The sequence below is a fragment of the Muntiacus reevesi genome, chromosome 16, assembly GCF_963930625.1.
Source record: "Muntiacus reevesi chromosome 16, mMunRee1.1, whole genome shotgun sequence".
NCBI classification, from domain to species: Eukaryota; Metazoa; Chordata; class Mammalia; order Artiodactyla; family Cervidae; genus Muntiacus; species Muntiacus reevesi.
The window spans coordinates 21381301-21400649 of record NC_089264.1 but is presented as its reverse complement, the minus strand read 5'-3'; the positions used below and the strand labels follow the sequence as shown (position 1 = coordinate 21400649).

Here is a 19349-nt window from a genome sequence, read left to right as displayed (position 1 = left end):
CAGTCTCCAGCAAGATCAGAAAACCACCAGGACTGGTAGAGAGGGCTTTACAAAGCAAGTGAGCACCACAGAGATTCTGGAACTTACAAAGACTTTGGGAACATTCTAAAGGAAAAAAGATTAAGACATCAAGAGTCTGTCCTCTGAAATAACTACGTCATATCTTAAGACTCTGGCCACTTGATGGGAAGAGCTGACTCATCGGAAAACACCCTGATGCTGGGAAACACTGCAGGCAGGAGGAGAAGGGGACGGCAGAGGATGAGATGGTTGGATGGTATCGTGTTTCAAGGTACATGAGTTTGAGCAAACTCTGGGAGATGGTGAAGGACAGGGAAGTCTAGCATGCTGCAGTCCATGGGGTTGCAAAGTATTGGACATGACTTAGCGAATGAACAGCAACGTCTTAAGAAATCAACTAAGGTTAAGTCACTGAATTTATCTAAATACAGAAAAAGAAATTGAGGAATCTGAAAACCCTGCATGATCTGGGCTCACTATAGGCCAGCCCTTCATAGAGGTGAAAGGATTCAGTTCTTCTGACACATTGGAAGATAAGCCCAGCAGAAGAGGGCAATTAAATCTCTCTGAGAACAACAGAGTGATTCAATGGTCAAGAGAAATTCTTTTGGAACATGTTGTAGCAATATAACCTTATTGGTTTTCATAGCTTCTCTTGCACTGGAAAGGATGATTACACGATGGACTTCAGCTGATGTTCTCACTGTGGTCTCCACTCAATATGCTAAGTAATCCACATGTGAAATAGAGATGTATTAAGAATATCTTAAAGAGATATATGTAATTTAAAAAATTAAAGTCTGTGTTTTTTCTAAGCTAGTCTTATAAACAGTATTTCCTTATTTGCCTCTGAAAATACTGTTTATAAGGTAGCTTCCCTGATAGCTCAGTTAGTAAAGAATCTACCTGCAATGCAGGAGACTCCGGTTCAATTCCTGGGTCAGAAAGATCGCTGGAGAAGGGATAGGCTACCCACTCCAGTATTCCTGGGCTTCCCTGGTGGCTCAGCTGGTAAAGAATCCACCTGAAATGCAGGAGACCTGGGTTCGATCCCTGGGTTAAGAAGATCCCCTGGAGAAGGGAAAGGCTACCCACTCCAGTATTCTGGCCTGGAGAATTCCATGGACTTGGGGTTGCAAAGAGTCAGACACAACTGAGCAATTTTCACTTTCATTTTTCATATACAGGTAAAAGAGGGCTATAACCAGCTGTGACAGGCATGCTTATGGTACTGATGAAAATTCAAATACCGAAGAGACAAAAAACTTCAGTGACTCTACGCTGCACACACCCTTAAAACTGACCTAGAATTTTACAGTGAGCTTTACTTTAAAATTTTAATAAACCCTGCACAAAAAGTTCTCTTTAATAATACATAAAAGAACTGAGAACGCATAGATATATTTTAATTGCGTGAAGGAAAAATAAAAATAAAACTGAAATGTTTACAACCTACATAGCTACAATTAATATTTTAAAAGTTATTCACTCATCCATCCACCTATACATCAGATGAATAACACAGCCGGATCATGGGGGAACTTGCCCTAAGCCTCAGGGAGACTACAATCTTGATGGAGTGACAAAACATTGAACAAGTAATTTCAAGTGTGATGTATGTCACAAAGGGAAAATGACCTAATCTAGACTTGTAGACATAGTAAGTATCTTCCCAGAGAGTCATGCCCAAAGGAAGACGAGTAAGAAAAAGAACGATTCAGATCATCCGCAGGGGAGGGTAACAGGCAAGGCATTCCAGGTCAGGGAAAGTACGGAGAATATGGTATCTAACGAGGATGGGGAGACAAGCAGAGACAAGAAAGTGCATGGCGAGGATCTTTAACTGTATCTAGAGGGCTCCGAGTAAGGGATGATTCAATGCTCACTTTCTAAACTTGAGAAAAAACAGACACAGAAAACAAACTATGACACAATGAATTATTATTATAAGGCAATCACACTTGCAACACCATCTAGGCTAAGAAAACTTCACCAACACCCAGGAGCCCTCATGTACCCCTTCCTAATCATAGTCATTCCTTCCTTCCAAAAGTAACCACTATCTTGAGTGTCATAATATTTTTTTCATTTCTTTTGGTTTTCCCCACAAATATACATTCACAGACACCAATGATGAACTTAAAGATTTTAACATACTCGATGGATTTCGATCCACTGACATTCTTATCCTTACTGAATTTCAAATTGTCCCACTTTTGGTCAGTCAGTCTCATCAACGTTCTTCTAACATATCTTTGGTAGCTTCCTTGTTATCTGTATGCCAAAATATTCCAGCATCATCTAGTATATCTCTTGTTCCAGACCTGGAACCAGCCATTCCTCTAAGAACCCTTCTTTTAGTGGGAAAGACTGTTTCAATATAAGGATGCTCAATTTGACTAGGCTGTTCACTGTTTTTAAGATTTTTCAGTGAACAGAGCTAAGATATAATCACTTTTTTGCATTTACAGATCTATAAATATAAGGTATTTATATGTGGAATGCAACAGAAATCAAGGAGTTAAGAATCAAAATTTTTGGCCTGAGAAATTCAAAGACTGGTATTGCCATTTATTGAGGTGGGGAACACAGCAAGAAAAGCAAGTCTGGGAAAGGTAATATAAGTTTGGTTTAGACATGTTACATTTGAGATTCTTATTACACCTCCAGGTAGGGGTTCCAAGCAGGGAGCTAGATAGTAAGAACCAGGAATTCAGCAGAGAAGTCAGGGCCAGGAGTAAATCTGACAGTCATCCACCAATAAGTGGAATTAGAACCATGAGACTGGATGGAATCGCTCAAGGAGTCAATCACCTGCCTGATTTTTCTTTTCCCCATGGGATTTAATAAAACAAAAAGAAACAAAGAGAAGAAATTAAACACAGCATGGTAAATCAGCTATACTTCAATGGAATTTAAAACAAGAAAAAACACGGACAAGTTTAACAAAAGGCAAAACTAAAACTTAAGCCTTTACTTCTTGGAATGGTAATGACATACCTGTTGAGTGACTTCCTCTCTCACGGAATCCATGAAATCCTCATCGGTTGGGTAAAGTGCACAGGCAAACATAAAATCCTGCCATATCTAGCAAATCAAATAAGAGGCAACACAGTACTTCCAGAGATTTCATTGCACAGAAGGAAATTCTCTGTCCTAAACCTTGGGCATTATCTTTCATGTAAACGAAAATCAACTTAGCCTGAAGTGTGTGACCGTTTTCGCAGCGCAAGGCATGAGGTACTGGGAAAGGCACTTTACAAACTCTCTAGGACTGTATGGAAGCCTGAGAAGAGAAAACATTAGGTGGGCAGAAAAGAAAAAAAAAAACAGAGGAATTCAAATAAGGAAACAGTGCTTGTGTTGTGGAGAATATGAAATTCAGTAAAGATGTCTCCCAACCTCTCCTCATTTCTAATTCATTCTAATTTTCACCAGGAATTTGGTTTTGAGAAACGGCCCAGACTGTTAAGAAACGTACTTTTTTTAAAAATCAAAGGATTAACTTTTCATGGCCGAAAGGATCACTTCATGGACATTTTAGAGAGGAAACCACGTTAAGTGCTATTGGGCTTCCCAGGTGGCGCTAGTGGTAAAGAATTCACCTGCTAATGTAGGAGACGCTAAGAGAAACGGGTTCAGTCCCTGGGCTGGGAGGATCCCCTGGAGTAGGAAATTGCAACATACTCCAGTATTCTTGCCCGGAGAATCCCATGGACAGAGGAGCTTGGTGGACGAGTGTCCACAGGTTGCAAAGTGCCAAACACGACTCAGGATGCACCCTTCAGGGAGACCACAAGCAGAGTGGTTTAGAGCACAGAGCCTTATCTGTTGGCCTGAGCCAGAACTTCATTTCCACCATATACCCACTGTCCTCTCCACATGCCAGTAAAAAGGGGACAGAGAACAACAGTAACTACCTCATACGGTGGGCATGAAGATGAAATAAAATAATAAATGCAGAGCGCTGAGAACAATGCCCAGAGTATTACAGATTATTGATACATCATGACCATTGGCATTATCAATATTATTAAAATTACTACTCTTCTATGAAGTGCTTTATATCTTAGAACTGCAACACTAGAATTAAAAGAACATATTTCCTTTGCCTAACCCTCACCAATGCAAACCATGTTCAGAGGTACTTAATGAGAGTATTAAACACATCTTTTAAAATGTAATCATTTTTCTTCTCTCTAGGTCTTGTTAGATCTCCTTAAAGTTAAAATTTTTTAAAATTTTATTTTTCTTTTTATGCTTAACCTCTTATCACAAAGAGAGTTACAAAGAAAATATAGATATATGCTTAGATATAACCAATATGCAGAATGTCTATCATTTTAAAATAATCAAGTAATTATGATATTTGCTATCAATTATGGCTCTGGGTTTGCTAGATGCCATTTATTTCTCTGCCAAAAAAAAAAAAAAAAAGTGGAACATCATTCTTGGCTCTGAGAAAAGAAGGAATGGGCTATGATACCACTTATATGTGGAATCTAAAATATGACACAAATGAATTTATGAAAGAGAAATATAACTTATGGTTATCAAAGGAGAAGGAGGTGGGGAGGGATAAACTGGAGTTGAGGATTAGCAAATACAAACTATTACCTATAAAATAGATAAAGAATAAGGATCTACTGCATAGCACAGGGAACTTTATTCAATATCCTGAAATAAACCATTATGGTAAAGAATATGCAATATATGTATAACTGAATCATTTTGTTGTATTCCTGAAACTAGCACAACATTGTAAATAAACTACACAACAACAAAAAAACAAAGGAATGGGCAATATCCCCACTCAGAACACTGGAGGTCAAACTGAGGATATGGTAACATATCAACAAAATGGTGAGCTGTCAACTACATACCATTATTCCCAGTTCATCACAGAGTTTGTAGAATTCATCCTGCTCATAAATTCCTCCTCCCCAAACCCGGAGAGCATTCATGTTAGCATCCACAACAGACTGCAAAAGGAGCCGTAACCTACAGAAGAAAAATTTAAAACAAATGCTAATTTAAAATCTTGGGAACATTTAAAAAAAAGAACAAAATTTTAAGAAATATGCTGTGGTTGATAAACACATTTCAAATCACTGTTAAAAGAATACATTTTAATTATGATGGTTTGGATACAATGTACAGTGAAGAAAATGAGGCAAAATTATATACACATTAACTGTAATTATAATTGATTTTGCTCATGGCTCAGACGGTAGAGAATTCATTTACAATGCAGGACATCCGGGATTGATCCCTGGGTTGGGAAGATCCCTTGGAGAAGGGAATGGCAACCCACTCCAGTGTTCTTGTCTGGAGAATTCCATGGACACAGGAGCCTGCAGGCATAGGCTACAGTCCATGGGGTCGCAAAGAGTTGGACACGACTGAGCGACTCACACTTTTTCACTTCACTTTCTAACTGTAACTACATAAAAATAAACGTAGAAAAATTATGAGTGATATCTTTTCTCTGCCTTCTAAATCTTCAGTCACTATTACACTATTTTTAAAATTAAATTTTTGTCTTAAAGTTATTCCTGTTGTAAACCTTAGAAACTATGTGTTCATTTTATATAACTATTTCAAACTATAAGACAAAAATCAGAGTTTGAATAATAGTTTCTAGCTCACTCTCATCTGTTTTTTTTTTAAAAAAACAATTCCTCCAGTCCAATACCCCCTTATCTAGTAAATTTCCTTCTTGCTCTAATTCCTATTTACATCACCTTCAGGAAAGTTTAGAAATTTGCATCCACCTTGACAGCATGTACCTTCCATTTTCAGAACAGCACCCAGAAGGGGAGGAAAAAGTCCAATAACAGGAAGACCATGGACCCAGAGCACTGTGCTCCTAGCAAAGACACCCATGCGCAGGTTTACTAACTGACCCAGCTGTGCTGTACCGTCGCCACCAAAACCTACCGGGAGCGGAGCGGAAGTGTTAGTCGCTCAGTCGTGTCTGACTCTTTGCAACCACAGGGACTGTAGCCCACCAGGCGCCTCTGTCCATGGAATTCTCCAGGCAAGAACACTGAAGTGGGTTGCCATTTCCTACTCCAGGGAAGCTTCCCAGGTGGTGCTAGTGGTAAAGAACCCTCTGCCAATGCAAGAGATGAAAGAGACAATCCCTGGGTTAGAAAGATCCGCTGGAGAAGGGCATTGCAATCCATTCCAGTATTCTTGCCTGGAGAATTCCACGGACAGAGGAGCCTGATGCGCTACAGTTCGTGGGGTCACAAAGTCAGACACGACTGAAGCAACTTAGGATGCATGCACTCCAGGGGATCTTCCCAACCAGGGATCAAACCTGGGCCTCTTGCATTGCAGGTAAATGCATCTGAGCCACCAGGGTGGAAAGGAGACAGCAAAATTTCCATGCTCTGTCTGGAGAATGATTTTATTTTCATATGAAATTCAAAAATATTACACATTTTAAAGTAAAAGGATATTATTATAAATATAACTTTTGGCAAAATTAGAGTTTACATATACCAACCACATCTACATTCTAAACATAATATACCTCAATGCATATTTGTATAATATAAGTAAGTCCATCACTTCATGGCAAATAGATGGGGAAACAGTGGAAACATGACTGACTTTATTTTGGGGGTTTCTAAAATCACTGCAGACAGTGACTGTAGCCATGAAATTAAAAGACGCTTGCTCCTTGGAAGGAAACTTATGACCAAGCTAGACAGCATATTAAAAAGCAGAGACATTACTCTGCCCACAAAGGTCCAGCTAGTCAAGGCTATGGTTTTTCCAGTGGTCATGTATGGATGTGAGAGTTGGGCTGTGAAGAAAGCTGAGTGCTGAAGAATTGATGCTTTTGAACTGTGGTATTGGAGAAGACTCTTGAGAGTCCCTTGGACTGCAAGGAGATCCAACCAGTCCATCCTAAAGGAAATCAGTCCTGGGTGTTCATTGGAAGGAGTGATGCTGAAGCTGAAACTCCAATACTTTGGCCACCTGATGCGAAGAGCTGACTCACTGGAAAAGACCCTGATGCTGGGAAAGATTGAGGACAGGAGGGGAAGGGGACGAGAGAGGATGAGATGGTTGGATGGCATCACCGACTCAATGGACATGGGTTTGGGTGGACTCCGGGAGTTGGTGATGGACAGAGAGGCCTGGCGTGCTGCACTTCATGGGGTCGCAAAGTGTTGGACACGACTGAGCGACTAAACTCAAGTGAACTGAAATGTGTTTATTTTCACCTCACAAAGTTTATTTTTACTATTACAAAGATAGCAGTTTATAAATCTAATCAGGAAATATTTTCTTGTTGACTCCTATTCTCAGAGCTTCAGAAAAACGCTTTGAAGATTTCTTTAGTATTTTTTATTAAAGCATAATAAACATGAAGAATGTGTAAATATCTTAGCATGAAGAAGTAAATAGTTTTGATAAAGCACTGCATTACCAAATTTACCATTTACCATTTTTTTTGGTAAAGCATAGCAAAAAAAAAAAAAAAAACCCATGGTATTCTTCAAAAAAAAATTTTTAAGTCAAATTGAATCATCTTTTTTTTACAGGGGCTAACTATCCAAGATGCACATTAGCCATTTTCTTGTTCCTCTGGAAACAATTTATAAAAATTAGATAGTTTCAGCAGTCTCAAATAGTTTAGCTATAAGATGGTCTATAGCTCATGAGAATGAAATGACTTAAAAATTTTTTCCATTCTAGAGTTTTCATCATCCTAGAATTATATGCTACCTCTTGGTTCCTTCCAACAAAACAAAAAAAAAATTAAAATGAGTAGCTCTTAAGCTCTGTGGGGTTGATAATAATAAGAGGAACAAGAATTAAAGATGATAACTTACATGGCAGAGGTTACTCTATCCTGGAATAAATCTGCAGGGATCCAATTCGAACCTTTCAGAAATATGGGAAGTCCATTAATTTTGAAGTAGAAACTCAGACCAGGAGAATCTTGTATGGGCTCTTCTACAAGTTCCACTGTCCTAAAATAAACCTATTGTTAACAGAATTAAATAATGAATATAAAATTTAAAACATAAGCATATGCCAAAACCAAACTATATTATTTACTATAGCCTTAAAAATTTTTTTTTAAAAGCAAACTTCTGAGCAGTTTCTATGAACATAATTTAGTGTTAATTTTCTATCCACTTGAAGCTGTTAATGTGAAAGAGCATTTTTAAGAAAATATATATATAAATTATTGCCAGATTCTGTTATTTCTCTTTGAGAAGAAAAACACAGAAACCATTAGAGAGTGAAAATATACTGTAGTCTTTCCTATGAAGTAGCATTTGCAATAATGTCAAAAAATATATATTTGAGATAACATTTCAAAATTAAAACAAAAATTGATACTACTTGACAAAAGTGGGGGAAAAAAGCCACCAGTTAAGCAGATACCTTTGAAAAACACGTTCTCATTTCAGTGCTATTAAAATCTGCCAAAACGTGCATCTTAAAATCAAAGAAATACAGCACAAGGTATTTCATTATTTAACAATTTTCCATCTTAGGAGCTCAATATTATAAAAACCATTTTGTTTAATGGGCAATTTAATCCTAACTAATTATCCATCAAACTCAATGTCTGAGAGAGCACAGGTAGAGAGACTGGAAACATGAATGATGTTTCAACTGGAAGAAGGGATGGAGTTATCATTGTTGCGTGAGAAGAAGCTAAGATCTTTGTCCCAGAGACAGTCCAGCCAGGTTTCTCCACAGTTAAGCATGAGCAGCAAACTAGAAAAGATTGTATTCTTATCCAGATCTTCATTCTTTCCAGCCATAAACTAGATCAAGGAATGAGGGAGATAGTTCCATACCAATAAAGCCTCATCTTGAAAAGAAGATTATGCATTTCTTCTCTAACTAAAAATAATTAATAGATCAACTTATTTCATGTAGTAAAAGTGCCCACTGTTCTTCCACTTTCTGATGCTTACCCTGATTAATATGACATAACAAAAGATATCAGAGTTAACTTTGTAGGAAGACACAGAACAAGGCCTTGATTAGGATGACCTTGTCATGGAATTACCACACCTGCTTTAGGATGCAAAAATGTTCTTTAAAAACATGGTTATTTTCAGAGGTAACTTTAAAACATCTTGATGGTTGTTTCAAACATCTAGAACAACAGTTAGTTAAGTGTGACTAGGGGACCATACGGGATCCCTGGGAACCTTTCAAGGGGATCTCTGAGTTCAAAACTATCTTCACAGTAAAGCTAAAACATTGTATGCCTTTTTCACTCTTATTCTTTTGAGAGTACAGTGGAATTTTCCAGAAGCTACAAGATGTGTGTGACATCATTCTGACAGCTAATGGAATTTGTGTTTGTATATTCTGGTGTGTTCTATAGCAGAGGTTGAGGGCATAAAGAGGTATGTTTTCAGAGGTTAGCTCAATGCGTTCTCAGTACTACTCGGCTCTTCCTAGCTGTTGGTGATTATTCCTGCTATAATCTCTGTAGCCTCATTCCTGTTCAATAAATTCTTATTTTTAAACCCAAAGTTTTTGCTGCAACTTAAAAGAAACACAAAAGGATGAGGTACCGTTTGTTAACTTGTTCAAGTAATAATTTTTAAGTTTTCAAATAAAAATAAATTTTGATTTTTGAGACTCATTTAATGATACTTCATCTCATTCTAAAAGAAAACTTATAATGTTTTTCCTAATTTTTATCTTATTGTCTTAAAATGGGACTAGAAGATTAACATTCTCACCTACAACCACACTGTCTACATTTAAAAGTGCTGGAAAAAATGAAACTGACTTATCAGAGTCTTCTGACTCAAGGAAGGGAGGAATCTACTCCAAAGAAACTGAGAAAAATAATAAATAAGAAACGATATTGTGATGAAAGCCATATTTCCTTCAACTTTATAGATGTTAATAATTTATCTTATAGTGCATTATACAGTTGGAGAAGGAAATGGCAACCCACTCCAGTACTCTTGCCTGGAGAATCCCATGGACAGAGGAGCCTGGTGGGCTACAGTCCATGGAGTTGCAAAGAGTTGGACACAACTGAAGCAAACTAGCACGCACACATTATGCAATAGAACATGTAAATAACAATAATATTTATGGTACCAGTTACATTGTAGTATCATTTTGAGACCAATCATTCTAAGCATGAAGAAAAAGAAATTGAATATTTTAAACTTAGATGCGATAAGCTCTTCTAAAAGCTAATACATTCTTTACTACACTGTAGTACATTGTTTATGTCATGTTATAATATTTTTCAAACTAGAAATGAAAAAAGCCACTAGTACATCTCGTAGGGTTGGTTATCACACTGCATTTGCTAGAGAAACACACATACTAGCTCAGAGAGTTTTACAGAGGGTAACATTGTTAGTGCCTTGGCAGAAATCAAGGCAGTGTCTCCAATTTGTGCTGGTAGTCATTATATTCCTCACCTTCATGCATTATTGGCGGGAGGAGCCAGTTTCACTTAAGGATGTCCTTGATAAAGCAACAAGAAATCATTAATTCTATTAAATCCCAATCTTGAATACACATCATTGTAGTAGTCTGTGTGATGCAATGATGAAATGGCAACTATGAATAAAGCATCATGCAGGATGGATGTCTTTAGGAAAAGCATCTGGGCCACAGTTTGAGTTGTAAGCTGAATTAGCCATCTGGTTCATAAAGCTTCATTTTAACTTGAAAGAACCACCAGACAAACTATGTTTATTCAGATTGGTGACTTGCTGGACATTTTCTTGAAAATGACTGACTGAGCCTTGTCATTTCAAGGCAAATAACAGCTAAAAATTAGGATTTAGGAAAACTTGTACCCCCTACCAAGAGCTTGATGGTCAATTACTCTTCAACAAAGAAGGCAAGAATATACAATGGGAAAAAGTCTCTTCAGCAAGTGGTGCTGGGAAAGCTGTAAATCAGTGCACGTAAACCAGTGAAGTTGGAACACGACCTCACACAATACACAAAAATAAACTCAAAATCGCTTAAAGACCTAAACAGAAGACCTGCCACCATAAAACTCCTAGCAGAGAACACAGGCAAAACATCCTTTGACACAAATCATACCCAAGTTCTCTTAGGCTGGTCTCCCAAGGCAACAGAAATAAAAGCTAAAATAAACAAATGGATCTAATCAAATTTACAACTTTTTGCACAGCAAAGGAAACCATAACCATAAACAAAACAAAAAGAACCTATGGACTGGGAAAAAAGGTTTGCAAATGATGTGACTGACAAGGGCTTAATCTCCAAAATTTACAAACAGCTCATGCTTCCAGGGCTTCCCTGGTGGCTCAGAGAGTAAAGCGTCAGCCTACAATGTGGGAGACCTGGGTTCGATCGCTGGGTTGGGAAGATCCCCTGGAGAAGGAAATGGCAACCCACTCCAGTACTCTTGCCTGGAGAATCCCAGGGACAGAGGAGCCTGGTAGGCCACAGTCCGTGGGGTCGCAAAGAATAGGACACGACTGAGCGACTTCACTTAGTACTTCATGCAGCTCAATATAAAAAAAACCAAGTAACCCAATCAAAAGATAGCCAGAAGACCTAAACATGCATTTCTCCAAAGAACAGACATAGATGGCCAGCAGACACAGGAAAAGATGCTCAACACTGCTAATTATTAGAGAAGTGCAAATCAAAACTACAATGAGATAACACCTCAGGCCAGTCAAAACGGTCATCATTAAAAAGTCTAAAAATAACAAATGCTGGAGAGGGTATGGGGAAAGGGAACGCTCCTACACTGTTGGTGGGAGAGTAAGTTGGTGCAGGCACTATGGAAAACAGTATAGAGTTACCATGTGATCGAGCAATCCCATTCCTAGTGATATATCCAAATAAAACTATAATTCAAAATGATACATATGTAACTCTCTGTTCCTAACAGCACTATTCACAATAGCCAAGATACAGAAACAACCTAAATGTCCAACAGAGAAATGGATACAGTGGATGTGGTATATATACAATATGGAATACTACTGGAATGAAAAAAGAATAATGCCCATTTGCAGTAACATAGATAGACACAGAGATTATCATACTAAGTGAAGCAAGTCAGAAAGACAAATACCATATGATATCACTTGTATGTGGAATCTAAAATGTGATGCAAATGAACTTATTTATGAACAAGACTCACTGACCTAGAGAACAGACATGTGGTTGCTAAAGAGAGCATGGGGGGGAAACGGAGTGGGAGTTTGGGTTAGCAGATGCAAACTAGTATATAAAGAATGGATAAATAACAAAGACCTAGTATATAGTACAGTCCCTTGGACAGCAAGGAGATCAAACCAGTCAATCTTAAGAGAAATCAACCCTGAATACTCGGAAGGACTGATGCTAAAGCTGAAGCTCCAGTATTTTGGTCATCTGACGCGAACAGCTGACTCATTGGAAAAGTCCCTGATGCTGGGAAAGATTGAGGGCAGAAAGAGAAGAGGGCATCAGAGGATGAGATGGCTGGACGACATCACCGATGCAATGGACATGAGCTTGGGCAAACTTTGGGAGATGGGGAGGGACAGGGACACCCGGTGGGCAGCAGTCCATGGGTTCACGAAGAATAAGACACGAACTTACAATCTGGAAAACAGAACTCACTTAGTCTTTATATTTATTAATGCTACAAATAGTATTAACAATAAAACACATCTTCTAACCTAGTTTTTCTTTACTGTGCAAATGTTTTCATGAAAAGACAGCTATCCCTATAACCCAGTTCTGATGGTAACCATTTTATGACCCCAGCAAAGTACACTTTAAAACGTCTGCCAGGGCCTCAGAGGTGAAGCAGTAGTGATCAGGCACTTTGCCCCCTGCACATCCCTGGACAAGTCACAGGCTGGTCGGCCTATGACTAGTGTCTGTAAAACCACGTCCTCCGGCAGTTTCATCAGGTAACTTTTATAAAAGCCTTACTCTACAGCAAGTATTTTACCTCAGAGAAAATAATGCGCTCTGAGAAAGGTTTTCTGAAAAGACCCCTGAGTAACATATTTACATCTACAGTGAATATACTATCTCTTTACAAGATCAAAAATATTTTAAACAGCTCAAAAAAGTTACTTCTAAAAGTAGAAAAGGGTGTAAATATCTGAGAACATAAATGTGTAAGTCAAGCAACTTGAATTAAAAAAATTTATTTAATCTCCAAACTTCTCTATTTAATGTTGAAAGTTCTATTAGCACCTCAATAAATAACTTTTTAAATTAGTTTCGTGATTTAATTTTTAAAATAGGATTAATTTTAAAAGCACAGTATAAACAAAACAAAAAATAAATAAAAGCACAGGATAACTGAACATATTTTTTGGACAAAAGTTAGGAGTATCCTATCTAAAAGGGCTGAAGAGGTTTGTGACTGATAAGTATATACAATACTTTCAAATTTCTTTCTCTGGCAGGCCAAACAGATGATGATGTAATGAAGCATTGATTACTTCTTAGCTGTTTGTAATCAAATATTAATACTTGAAAAGCTGTCACAGTATCATTAGATTTTCAAAAGAATGTTTCTTCTCTTTAAAAAAAAAATAACATTTCTAAACATTGACAAGTGGTATTTGAAACATTTTTCAAATAATCTTCATGTATTTCCAAAGTACACTTTCTAAAATAATTTCACATCTACTGTCAAGCATTTTTAGAGACAACCAAAGCCCACATTTCTGTGTGCTCTGTAAGTCCTCTAATATGTAGAAATACTAAGAAAACCAGTGCTGGATCTCCACAAAGAGCTCTCCTCAAACAGACCTGTGCAGAAGGATACAAGAGAAGCTTTCCTTGTCATGACCTAGAAGTCTGCAGATGGCAGCACAGACAGAAGTTAACAGGTTGAAGTTTACATCAGCATAGCTACTTGTTATCTTTACAGCCAAATGTGTACTTAGCATATCTGATAGATACTAATGGGCTTCCCATGCCGCACTGGTGTAAAAGAATCTGCTTGCTAATGCAGGAGACACAAAGACACAAGTTTGATCCCTGGGTCAGGAAGATCCCCTGGAGGAGCACACGGCAACCCACTCCATCCTGCCTGGAGAATTTCATGGATAGAGGGGCCTGGCATAGAGTCACACAGAGTCGGACATGACTGAAGTGACTTAGCCCGAGAGATACTGGATAGGGTCACTTTTTAATATATCTTCTTCTATATGACAAAATTACTTTCAGTAATCATGAAATAAAAAGAATAATGATAATGGCCAGAAAAAATACAGACACTGAAAGTTCTTTTGCATTTAAATGTCATATGAATAATCATACCTTTTCTGAAGTAAAATAATATCAGAGTATAAAAACTACTGGATTTATAAATTTTAATTATATTATTTGTAAATAATTTACAAATTATTATTTGTAATAATAATATTTACAAACTGGTTTTTATTTACATATTTACATACTGGTTTGCTATAGTGATGGATAATAATATTTGCTCTTTTGAGCCTTAATTTCTAAGACTGTCAAGAACTATGTATATGTTCTACAAAGAATATAGTCAGATTTGTCAATCTATCCTTGAAGAGTTGATGGAAAAACATCTTTTGTTAATTTTAATTGAGAAATGCTCTTTCAGATGAATCTAAAGATATACAAATATTTTGGGAAGGTATTAAACAAAGGTAAGTTTTGTCAAGATTCATAAAAATTCAACTTCACATTAAATTCCAAAAAATGCAGTAGTATCCATGTCTATTTCCTTGAAATCCATTCAGACTGCTTACAAATGCCCCTATATTAAAAAAATTTCCACTTTTCAAGTATTTCTCTGGCATAATCAGAGAAAATGGCTGAATGACAGTGAACACAGATATCTAATCTATTGCTTTAAAACAAGTCTCCAGTTCTTGGTGAAAATGGCTGGGACATTCAACCTCACTATTTTGATTTCTTCAGGCAATGTAAGATCAGCATTTCTTGTTGCTTCTCCTGGCACTCCTCTTCAAATTTGGGTTTTTTTTTTCCTCTGTAAATGTTCATTTCTTCACATTTTGTTTTTGCAAAATAAATAGCCTTCAAATTTTTTAAGAGTTTTAAAAGCTTGGAATTTCACTGTACATTGTTCAAAGCATATATATTTGTATCTGATTAACCTAATCTAAAATTCTACACTAAGAAAAGAATTTGGAAGAGAAAAGCCACACTAGCAGAGGACACAAATGGGCTGATTCATATGTGTCCACATTTTCTTTGACTCACACAGGACTTCAAAGCCGAGATTAACTTTTCAAAATTCAGCTTTCTGGTGCCCTAGCTTCATAACGAGCATTCTTTTTGTCTAGCAAACTTTCTGCAGCTTTTTTCAATGATGCATTGAGATTTTAAAAAATGAATAAAATTTTTCCAAATTTCCAGAAAACTTCACACATGGAGAGATATTTCTGGGTTTCCCTGGTGGCTCAGTGGTAAAGAATCCACTTGCCAATGCAGGAGATATGGGTTTGATCCCTGGTCCGGGAAGATCCCACATGCCTCAGAGCAACTAAGCCTGTGAGTCACAATTATTGAACCTGTGCTCTAAATCCTGCAAGCCGCGACTATTGAACCCTGTGTCTCAACTACTGAAGCCTGTGTACCCTAGATCCCGTGTTCCCCAACAAGAGAAGCCACAAGAAGCCATGCACTGCAGCTAGAGCATAGCCCGTTTGCGAGAACTGGAGGAAAGCCCACGCGGCAATGCAGACCCAGCACAGACAAAAATTAATAATTTTTTAAAAAAAAGAGACGGTTCCAAAAGAGCAAATTCTGCAAGTTTCAAAGAATGATTTTCAGGAGGCAGAAGTAAAATTTGGGATTAATCTCCTTGATTTTTGTATGAACTCCATGGTTGATACTGGCCACATATGCAGTACTCATATGGAGCTAACCACAACAGAGGTTTATAAAAAAACGATCCAGTTGTTTTAAGATACCTGTGAGTACAGCAGCAGTCTTTCCAGAAATAGGAGAATGACTTCTTTGTTTCAACTCTACCACCTTCTCTATGGACATACCTGATTAACTCAACACATTTGATCTCTGTATGGAGCATCTGGAGTGCTACCAAAAAGAATTCCAAGTTACTTTGGGCTTTTTTAATAACTGCCACCACTGATGTCACGCTTTACTTTGATTCCTTAGTTTTAAAACAATTATCTAGTAAAAAAAAATTAATTTCAATTCTAAAGATATTAAAATTAGCAAAATATCTTATATGTACTCAGTCACTTCAGTCATGTCCGACCCTTTGGGACCCTATGGACTGTAGCCCACCAGGCTCCTCTGTCCACGGGATTCTCCAGGCAAGAATACTGGAGTGGGTTGCCATTCCCTTCTCCAAGGGATCTTTCTAACCCAGGGATCAAACCCACGTCTCTTTTGTCTCCTGCATTGCAGGCAGATTTTTTATCCAATGAGTCACCTGGGAAGCCAACCTTTCATATATAAACCCAAATATGCACGTACCAAGCAAAATATTATATATTACACATCACATTTCACACTTTCCTCTATTTCAAGCTTTTTTTTTTAAGAAAAGACTTAAGTTTCTCAGAACAGTTTAAGACTCACAGCAAAACTGAGAGGAAGGGACAAAGATTATCCCCTGATCCTACATATGAATATCTATCCCCATTATCAACATCCTCCACCACAGTGGCACATTTGTTACAACTGATCAACCCATACTGATACCTCATAATCACCCAAAGTCTATAGTTTACATTAGGGCTCATTCACAATTCTATGTTTTGGACGAATGCATAATGCATGTATCCATCACTATTATGGTGTTAGACAGAGTCGTTTCACTGTACTAAAAATCCTCTGTGCTCTACCTATTCATCTCTCCCTCCACCTCCCAACCTGCAGCAACCACTGATCTTTTAACTGTCTCCATAGTTTTGTCTTTTCCAGAATATCACATAATTGGAATCATTTCAGATTGGCTTCTTTCACTTAGTAATATAACTCACATTCTAAGGTTCCTCTTGAAATAACTTGCTTGACAGACTTTATAATATCCCGAACACTTACTTTCATTTTTGTAATTTACTTAAAGTACTCATTAATTTTGCCTCATATTATCTCCCATCATCCTAAAATTATTTGCTCCAAAGTTACTCCTTTAACAACAACAAATTTCAGACTATTCTTTCCTGTCCAAAAGAAATACAGTGAGCATTTTCTATTCCCCACAGTGCCTGCATTCTTTTTAAGACCCAGTACATCTCTGCTACATGGGCTACAACCAAAATCTGTAACTTCCACAAGGCATTCTGTCTGAGACTGTGCTTCTGTCTTGTGACATGTCCAGTAAACATAAAAATTAAAATGCATATGTCTAATGTCGATGGAAGACCAGCAAGACATAAGCCTAACAATATGGATTTCAATGAGATACTTTAAAAATACGAAAATATTTTTGCATAAAGCAAGCCCAGGATAACAATGAAACCATCAGGAAACATGAACAATAGAGAGCCTATAAGGGAGAGCCGGAGGTGAGGGAAAAAATTCCTCTCTGACACAGTACTGAGTGTTAACAAGCACATGACCATGCTGAGTAAAGATGAAATACAAACGCTTTGGAAAACAGTTTAGCACTCTCTGTAAAAACTGTACCCACGCATACCCTAGCATTCAGCAATCTCACTGACAGCAGAAATTCTACTGGGGGAATATGTGCTCCGAGCCTCATACAGTAATGTTATAGCAACATTATTCAGAAAAGCAAAAAATGGAAACTACCAAATCTCAACAGCAGAAAGTGTAACACAATGAAATATTACAAAACAGTGTAAGCAGACAAACCAGGGCTACACACCACATGTCTAAATGCCACAAATATAATGGTGAGCCAAATTAGCCAGTCATAAAGGCAAACAAATGATGTAGTTCCATGCAAACAAAACTGAAAAACAGGCAAAAATAAATTATAGTGTTAGAAGCCAGGACAGTGGATTTGCAGAAAGGAAAGCGGGTAGTAATTAGGGAAGCTGGGAAGAGTCGGGAACTTCTGAGGTGCTAGTAATGCTCTTGTTCCTTGGTCAGGATGACAGCTACATGAGTGTACAACTTCTAATCATTCATTAAGCAATTTACTTATGTTCCACTTCTTTTCTCCTGTGTGTTATACTCTGCAATAAATAAACAGAAATCCCAGTCTGACACATTCCCACCAAATAAAGGCTGGAAAGAACTCAGACTAAGAGACTCCTGCCAGAAAACAGTTAATGATGGCAAGCAGCAATCACATCTCTTCGCTTGCTAAAATACTGGCAAGTTTGAAAACATTAAGAAATTTGGGCATGGCAAGAAACTGAATTTCCTGGAAGAACTACTCTAGATGGAAACAAAGGTGAATTAGGTATCAGCTCTCTTAACCAAATTTGGCAATAATTTATATATTTTTAATCTACATTTCAGAAGCCAATATTGATTTCTGAAATTTGCAAAACAGCTCAAATTTTTACATCATTCTGATTTCCTCTTGTGAGCAATCATGGAAGTGTAGGAAGGCATAAGAGATCATTCAATTCAATCTCTATCACCCCAGTCAAATGGACACAAACACTCCTTAAAGTTCCCTGCAAATGAGTTATGAGCTGCTCCTCAGTTACCCATTCTGAGGTAACATAAACAGCCTTGACTCTGGTACAGCCTCTTCTGGGAGTAACCTCGACTTCAAACACCCCACTTCAAGCTCTCGTCTTCCCTCACATCGGTCCTACTACAGCTGAACGAAAAAATACCATAAATAACAAATCGAAGGATCTGCTCACCTTCCAGTTAATTATCTCTTTCCTTTATCCTTTCTTCCTCTAATCACGTTCATAGCTCTCTTCTGAATCTCCCAAGGAACAAAGTTACAAAACTGATTAAAGTGTTATTGTTATGATTTTAATGAGCTAAATAAAGCAGTACCTTGACTCCTACGTGATACAGAATTATCATTCCCCTAACATTTTAGAATAAGAAGATAACTTCAAAAATTATAGCAGAGAAATATACTGAGTTTTGGATTCAAGCCTCACCTAAACTTTAAAGCATTGCTCAAATATGATAAATATAATTAGCATGTATACAATCAGGGTAGGCAGAGGATTCAAAAAACAATTTTAAACCTACCACACACCTATAATGGCTTGCAAAACACCATCAAACCAGCCTAAAATGTCATCATCAGAAATCAGTAGTTCTAGGACAGAAATCCCAGCGATACACCCATGCACCTTACGGTCAATTATTCTATGACAAAGGAGAAAAGACTAAACAATATTGGAAAGAGTCTTAACAAATGGTGCCGGGAAAGCTTGACAGCCACA

At 37.5% G+C, this 19349-nt stretch overlaps 1 protein-coding gene across 1 annotated transcript in view; it reads right to left on the bottom strand.

The window, feature by feature from the left end:
* The window catches only part of MANBA (mannosidase beta), a 124432-nt gene that overhangs the window by 64307 nt on the left and 40776 nt on the right, over positions 1-19349 (bottom strand). The window contains exons 8-10 of the mRNA XM_065907161.1: positions 7875-8026; positions 4905-5022; positions 3022-3108 (exon numbers count right to left, since the gene is read on the bottom strand). Coding sequence (XP_065763233.1) covers positions 3022-3108; positions 4905-5022; positions 7875-8026 — 357 coding nt within the window. The remainder of the gene's footprint in view (positions 1-3021; positions 3109-4904; positions 5023-7874; positions 8027-19349) is intronic.